General features: G+C 32.2%; 1 protein-coding gene across 2 annotated transcripts; it reads right to left on the bottom strand.

The window, feature by feature from the left end:
* Positions 1-2,985: 2,985 nt before the first annotated feature.
* On the bottom strand, positions 2,986-5,095 carry LOC131859514 (uncharacterized). 2 transcript variants are annotated; one of them, XM_059213338.1, is made up of 3 exons: positions 4,866-5,095; positions 3,722-3,919; positions 2,986-3,639 (listed from the first exon to the last, which is right to left on the bottom strand). In XM_059213338.1, the coding sequence occupies exons 2-3, from the start codon at positions 3,734-3,736 to the stop codon at positions 3,259-3,261; spliced, it is 396 nt and encodes a 131-aa protein (XP_059069321.1). In that variant the 5' UTR covers positions 3,737-3,919; positions 4,866-5,095; the 3' UTR covers positions 2,986-3,258. The 2 variants fall into 2 exon arrangements, with proteins under 2 accessions (XP_059069321.1, XP_059069322.1); XM_059213339.1 differs by having other exon boundaries at positions 4,875-5,095.
* Between the last annotated feature and the right edge of the window lie 2,802 nt (positions 5,096-7,897).

The raw sequence follows: 7,897 nt of genomic DNA, 5'->3' as shown, positions 1-7,897 counted from the left end.
TGGCTAGATGGTTAGAAGAAATTGCCCCCAAGTGTGGAGAGCAAAAGGATGGAGTGAATTGCATATGATGCCTATTTGCTAGGTTTTCATCATGGTACTTGTCCAAGTTGCTTGTTTACCAAGTTTTCACCATTGAATGAACTTTTCTTTTTACTTTTTTTCTTTTTTCTATTTTTTTCCAGATTTTTTTATTTCATTTTTTAAATTTTTTTTGGAATTTTCTGATTTTTGGGAAGGAAATTTATGGATGGAAATGGATGCGGATAAATGGATTTCGAGGATTTTAAAATCTAAATTAAAATAATATAATTTTTTCATTTGTATAAAAAAATTATGCAAAATGACATAAGCATCACTTTCAAAAATGTTGTTGACTATAAATTAATGACATCGGGTTCTCTATTCTATGCATGTGAAATATATTAAATTAATAAAAATAATTATAAATATTATCTATTCATTAGGTATTGATGTTCTTGTTCCAACAAATAAATTAAATTTTGATACATACATAACAAGTTATGTGTGATGACATAAATCTATGTCTACATTTTATTTGGTTTGACTTCAAAACTTAAATTAAAATAATATGTAAGAATTTAATGAAACAAATTACAAGAATTTGATATCCATGTTGCAAATCTATATTAAAATAATATAATTTGATCATTTGTATAAAAAAATTATGCAAAATGACATAAGTGGCACTTTTAAAAATGTTGTTGACAGTAAGTTTATTTTTTTATTAACAATTATGTAAAAAAAAATTACAATTTAATTTCAAAACTTTCAAAACAAATATATTTAGAATCTACAAATAAAATCTCACAAATCACTAGTTCACATCATCTACAAATTCTTGATGGTTTAGGTGCTTTAGAATTTAGAAACGGAATATTTAATTCAAAATATTGTTTTCAATATCCTACTTTGACAAAAAAGTGGGAACCATTTAATCACATTAAATCTATACTCTTGATTGAGAAATATTGTTAGTTGTTAAAGTAAATTCAAATTGAAGAAATTCATTTATTAAACCTCAATGTAATGGCTTTATTTTAATATGTTCTCAATTTTTCATGTTATTATAAGCTAGCACATTCGAATTCTCTCATGGTTAATACCATGTGATGGCTTATGCTAATAAAAAATATCACATGATGTGTTCAACCAAAATTATCCTCTTGCCTAAACATGATTAGTGACTATAATGTGTATAGTTTTATAAAGAAAAAGAATATTTTGAAAACACGTGAATGTTAGTGTTTTATTTTGTTAGTGTTTTATTTTGTCTTTTACATGACAGGACAAAATACTAGAATCTTTTACATGACAGGACAAAATACTAGAATGTATGATATAAATCTTTTGTTTATATTAAGAGGAATCATAGTAAAATTTAAAGTAACCTTATACGTAGAACTACAAACAAAATTTACAATTATATGTCATAGGTTGCCTATAAATATCTATGATAGAGAAGAATATCAACATATTTTCAACATCAATGATTATTACCATACAAAGGTTTTAAAATTTTGATTTCTCTTTTGCACATCAATCAAAACTAATGGCATCTAAATTATGCTATAGTAATGCTCCTTGTTGGCAATAACCAATAATTCTATACTCTATAAATAGAATAATATAGTGTATAATATTAATAATAATTACAAAATATTAATAACAATATACAAAGTCAATACTATAACGTGTAGTCCAATAACATTAAGATGCTCTAAAATAAAATCAATTACATTAAATACTAAATGACATTTAATGTAATAAAAGAAAGGTTCCATACATCTATAGAAACTCCATTTCTCATATAAAACTAAGTGTGACAACTTTTGAACCTTATAGATAAACAATAACCTTAGTAACATAATTTTCTTCAAAATCTTAAATGTATAAAGAACTTTCAATAAATCTTATTAGTAATATATCTTTTATAGACTTTGAAATTATCTTAAGTGGGCATGCCAAGTACTAAATGCTACACCCAAAATAATGCAAATTAACTTCAATTTAGCATTGCCAATTTCCTCTATAACTACAAAGAACTCAATCTGTCCATGTGCTTTGTTTTTGCCTTTAAATATAGACTCTTGATCAAGCACAAGGTGATGACTTATGCTAATAAGAAAAGCTCATGATGTGTTCAACCTTAATGATATTCTACTGAAGCATATAATCATGCAAATAGTCTAGAAATGTGTGGAGGACATTATTAGTGACCATAATGTGTGTAGTAGATAAATGAAAAAACTAATATAGAACATGTCAATGCACATGTTTATATTACTGTTTTACAAAACAAAAAAAGTGATAAATTTTATCTTTAAATTAAGCAAGGATGCTCAAAAAAACCTATACTATTCTTAGAGTTAAAACAACAAACAAAATTTACAAATATCTATTATCTATGATAGAAAAGAATATAACATTCATTCTCTCTCTAAAATAATAAAATGGAAAATAAGCAAGTGCCAGGTGGCTCAATTACTTTACAAGGACGAAATTCTAAATATTCTCTCTTCCAGATCATGCTTAATATTATCCGGCACTAATGTCAAACCAGTTCAACTATCAATCATCTTAGTTAAAGTATTAGTACACAAGCTAATTAAGAGAAATACATGACATTAATTACATCATAAATCAGTTGAATTCTTCTTCTAGTGCATGGAAAGAAATGACTATCCAGTTTTTAAAATGCACCAATACATTGATTAATATACCAATACATTGATTAATATACTAAGTACAGATTTAAAAAGACTTGAATTTCCAAGACTAAGTACAGTATTAATATACCAATACATTAGTTATAATATATGAAAGTAACTCAAGACTAGAAAGTTAAAAAGACTTGAATTTCCAAGAGTAATGAAGTACAGATTCAGAGAGCTATAATACATTTATCTACTTGACAAATTTGGTTTAAAATAAAGTCATTCACTTGTCTTAAAATTTAAGATCAAATATTGAAATATCAAATTTATTTTACGGTATATGTATTATAAACATAAAGAAATATGGCCTCGTCCTGATGCTAAGCACATTGACATGATAAAAACCAACCAAAACCCATTAGTGCTACAGCCTGGCGAGCCATTTCCGCCTTGCTCTATATGTTAAAGAGAATCCATTATCTACTGTAAAACAGAATGGGTTAAAAAGTTTTTCATCCTGTTCACAGAAAAAGCTGTTTTCATAGAGTCTTGACAAATTCTGAGTACTCTACAGGCCTCCAAGTCAGCGAGACCATATTTCAAACTGATTAAAAGCCATGCATGCTAAACTAACAAAACCAAGACTGATAATATACGATGACGGCTGCACAGTGTAAAAAGCTGCAAGGAAACCCGACATGGAAAGTATCGTTGAATTCAAAAAGGTGAGGAAAATTGTACGATCCGTTCCCCGAGCCCTAGTTACCACGAGTAATACTGCGACGATAAAAGATGCAACAATAGAACCCACTCCAAATACATTGACAAAAAGACCATTAGCATTCATGGCGGTGGTTATGCCATGAAATCCAAGAAATACCCAAACGGCTGTGCATGGAATGGAAATGCCGGCCATCGCATGCCAAAACGTATGAAAAGGGCGCTGTTGTCCATCAGAATTCGCCTGAAAATTTCACCCCCAAAAAGTGTTAATACTTTCATGTGTGCTCCCCAAATTTAAAAAGAAATGTTCATATTTGTTTTACCTGCATGGAATCCATTGGGCCGATGTTTTCTGAGCTGCCTAAATCTGTTCCTCGCCGCGTTGTTCTTTAGGATTTCTTGTAATAACCCTAAATGCAAATCTTTTGGGGTTTCTTGTATGGTGCACCTTGGCAGGCTCCTGAGGCTAAAATATTATGAACGAGTGAAAAAGATGATACAATTCGGACAGAAGTTACGACCTGCCCAAATTATTTCATAGGGTCAGAAATTGGTGAAAAATCTGACATATATGATTTTCAGTATACACTGACAGAACTGTAAAATAATATACGATTCGCAGGATGAAACGATGTACGAGTTGCCGATTGTGGATCTTTACGTTTATTTTCCCGTCATTTTATATTTATATATTAAGAAACAAATTCAAATAATTATAATAAGTTTGATCAACACAAAAAACTATGAATTCATTTTAGGTCTTCTTGCAAATATATCCTTCCTGTCTGGCCTTGTTTCCATGGTAGAATTGCACTTTTCCAAGAAAAAAAGCGAACAGAGTTACTCTTGGGGAAAAATGAAGAGACTCTATTACGGGTTAAATTTACAGTAGATCGTCTCAAACAAACAGCTGAGATGCACGTTTTGTATACAGGATTCAAAGACAATGTGGATTTGACGAAAATAATTTAAGAGAAGACGACCAAAACATTCAATCTAGAGAACCCTAAGTTTTGCTTCTTGTAACTTTTTTATTTTCTTGTAAGGGATCTAAATAACCATAATTCACACACAAAGATAAGGAGGAAATCGTCTGACTAAAGCTATTTCGAGATAAATATGAAGAGGGAGAAATTGTTCCTGTTACTCAGAGGAAGGATGTGAGAAAACGAAGGTCAGGTTCCGTATCACAAATGCAAATTAACACAAAAACTAGTATAGATCAAAAGATTCTATATCAGTAAGATAAACTTTATATGTAAAATCATACAACAGGCAACTACAAACCTAGCAAGGGCACATTTACCCATGTATCTGCAAGTTGGACTCATAATTTTCAACAAACAAATCAACAATTTCTGAAACTTATTTCAACATGGGACTAAAGAAATGAGAAATCGTATTCCTTAATAGATTGCAGAAAAGCAAGAAAAACATCCTTATCGGTGAACAAATATAGAAATTAACCTGAATCACCTGTATCAGCAGTCTTGAAATTCCATTCCTGTTCTCGTGAAGGAGCTCAGTAGTTTGATAGTTTGATAGTTTGAAGCATTCTTATCGGTGAAGAGAGAAGTGAGAACAAATATTGCTCGGTAGTTTGATTCGTGGGAAAGAGAAACTAAAAAGCGAGATTGAGATGGAAATGTAGTTAGTTTGTTTTCTTGGAGTACGCGCCCATCAACATCAACATCAACATCAACATCAACCGGAAATGCGACATATAAAGATACAAATGAAATGACTATATACTATCAAATTAAAGATAACGCAATATGTTTAAAGAGCATTTCAAAGAAACTTTTACCAATCTTTTGGTAAAGGAAGAAAAACTATCTAAAGGAAAAATTTGCCTCAGACAAAAGCTATCTAGATACATGTGTGATGCAGAGGTAGGGGTAGCTCAATGGTTTCAATCTACTAGGGTAGTAGTTCTATACTTTATCAATTAGACACCCTTGAGACACTATTTGACCCTTAGGGTTTGAACATTCTCTAGACTTTGGACAAACATCATAGGGTATTGTACACTTAAAAGTTTGGACAGTAACAACACAACAAAAAGGTCTCTTGAGGACCAACTTCAATGACATACCCTCATCCTTTAGGGATGCTTCTATTGATGATCTAGGCTGACGAACACATCAATACCTCCAACTTCTCCTCTAGACTTGAACACCCTACAAAGGACCTTTGGAGACCCTTTATGACTCACACTTCATAACTCTCCATATGACCCTCCATTGCAACAAACATGATTGGAATTATGTCTCGCATTAGGACCGACATTAGGACTATGACAATTAGGGTGTTTTAGGATAGTCAACAACATTAGTCAAGAGATCTGACCAAATTCCACAAGGCTTCCAACCTCCTAGTCTACTTGTGTGAGGGACTCTTCCCAAAGGTTCAAGGCTCCTTCAACTAGACACATTCCATCCAATACTTCATCCAAACTTCATTCAACAAGCATTGTCACTGGCTTCCTTATGACAATCACAGTAAACATACGCAAGGACAATCATATTTTCCTTTGGCCTTTCTTGATGAAATGGAATCAAGCCTCATAGGTTTGTACCTTGGTATCCACCACACCTTTTCCAGCATCCCTCACACAAGATGGACCCCCCCTTGTTGTAGTTTTATGTATTATTTTCTTTATAGTGTTGTCTTAAAGGTCTAATACATGGTGTATATCAAACCAACCTATCAACTTTGGCATGTGCATCCTTCACCATATAACCTCGAAAGATTGGGAAATGAAAATACATATTTATAAGAGCCTTTCCAATTAGTAGTGTGAGTTTTTAATGGTGAAACAGACTAAAATACATTTTTTTCCACTCACTGGAAACCCTAATGAGGGTTTTGATAGTTTTTAGAAAAATGGTTATATCTTACTCAAATCACAATGAAATTAAATGAAACAAAAAGAATAATTTAGTAAAACCTCTTCCCTAACATCTCCTATAGGTTTCAGGAGAAAAAAATAAAGCTTTTAAGGTGAACAAAATAGAAAAATTGACTGCAATGTGGTAAATTGTGCAGAAACTTTGGGTGGCATGTACAATGACTTTTTATACCTAACCAAGTGGATTACTGCTGGAATCAAGGAACACTGAGAGGGGGGGGGGGGGGGTGAATCAATGTTCTGTAGTCTTTAACAATATTAATTTGATTTTTCAACCATCTAATACAAATCAACAAAAGAAAGATGCGAACACATAAATCAAATATCCACAACACCATAACACCAGGATTTTTACGTGGAAACCTGGTCAAGGGAAAAACCACGATGGGATTGAGACCCACAATATAAATATACTTTGTTAGAAGTATAGAAATATTACATTTAAGGGTAATGCACATGCATTTAGACACACTGCTTAGAGCTCACTACTCAATTTACAATAAGGGCTACAACCCTAGAAGTAATTTACAATGATTACAAGAAGTAATTAAATAATGAATAGAATCTGTAAATGCCTAGAAATAGTTCTGGTTAAGCTCAAAATACTCAATCTTGCACTGCTATGTTATGTTGTTCTACTATATCCCGAAGCACAAATCCTTTAGTTGCGCATGTGATATTATGCACAATCGTTGACAAATAACTTCCACACAACCACCGATATCCAAAATGATCATATCCACTAGTATTTAATATGTGCAACATCAAATTAGGTCTTCTTCATGTCAGCTTCAAGAACACGATACAAATGATGAAACGTTATACCAAGTCAACTCAATCCAAACTCAAATGTATATGCAGACCAAAAATAATTGTCCACACACTTCCCATATGTTATTTGATCATCTTTAATCACAAAATCAACCACCAAAACCAATCCACATAATCCGCACAACAATTAACCACATGAGACTGCTGATGAACACTATTCTACCCAAAAACTTGTACACCAGACCTTCTAACTCACTCTCGAATCACCATCAGAGGCCAAAAACGTGGACTATGGTAGATAAAATGTTCATAAAGCTTCCCATAGATCCACAACCAAAAATATTCAATAGAAGTGAAACACCAACCAAAGTACTACATACTGCCGAATGTCTTATTCTATCTCACCGGACCTAACCAAAACTCAATCTGTCTTCCAGTATGAACATATCATGAACTACAAATGGGTGTGTTATCATTAGTTTCTATCAATGACAACATCTGACTACCTAAGTAGTGTTTCTTTCCAACAATCTTCCCCTTTGGCATTGATGGCAACACTTGGTGAAAAAGGACCGTGTTAGAACCAAAACCAAAACACTGCAACTGAAAATCCAAAATTTCAAAACTCCAAAAGATTCCCCCTAAGCTTATTACAACCTTTTTCACTCTTCTACACTCCCTCTTTGACATCAATGGTAAAGATGGGGTTCCAAATGTCAAAATTAAAGCCAAAACTCTATATACATATATGCACATAATCCTTACAAAAACTTGAATATATTTGCATAAGTATTCATCAATGAATCCAAGTGGCTAT

This window comes from Cryptomeria japonica, chromosome 10, assembly GCF_030272615.1.
Source record: "Cryptomeria japonica chromosome 10, Sugi_1.0, whole genome shotgun sequence".
Classification (NCBI taxonomy): Eukaryota; Viridiplantae; Streptophyta; class Pinopsida; order Cupressales; family Cupressaceae; genus Cryptomeria; species Cryptomeria japonica.
Note: the sequence above shows the minus strand (reverse complement) of the source record. Positions and strands in the feature narration are given on the sequence as shown.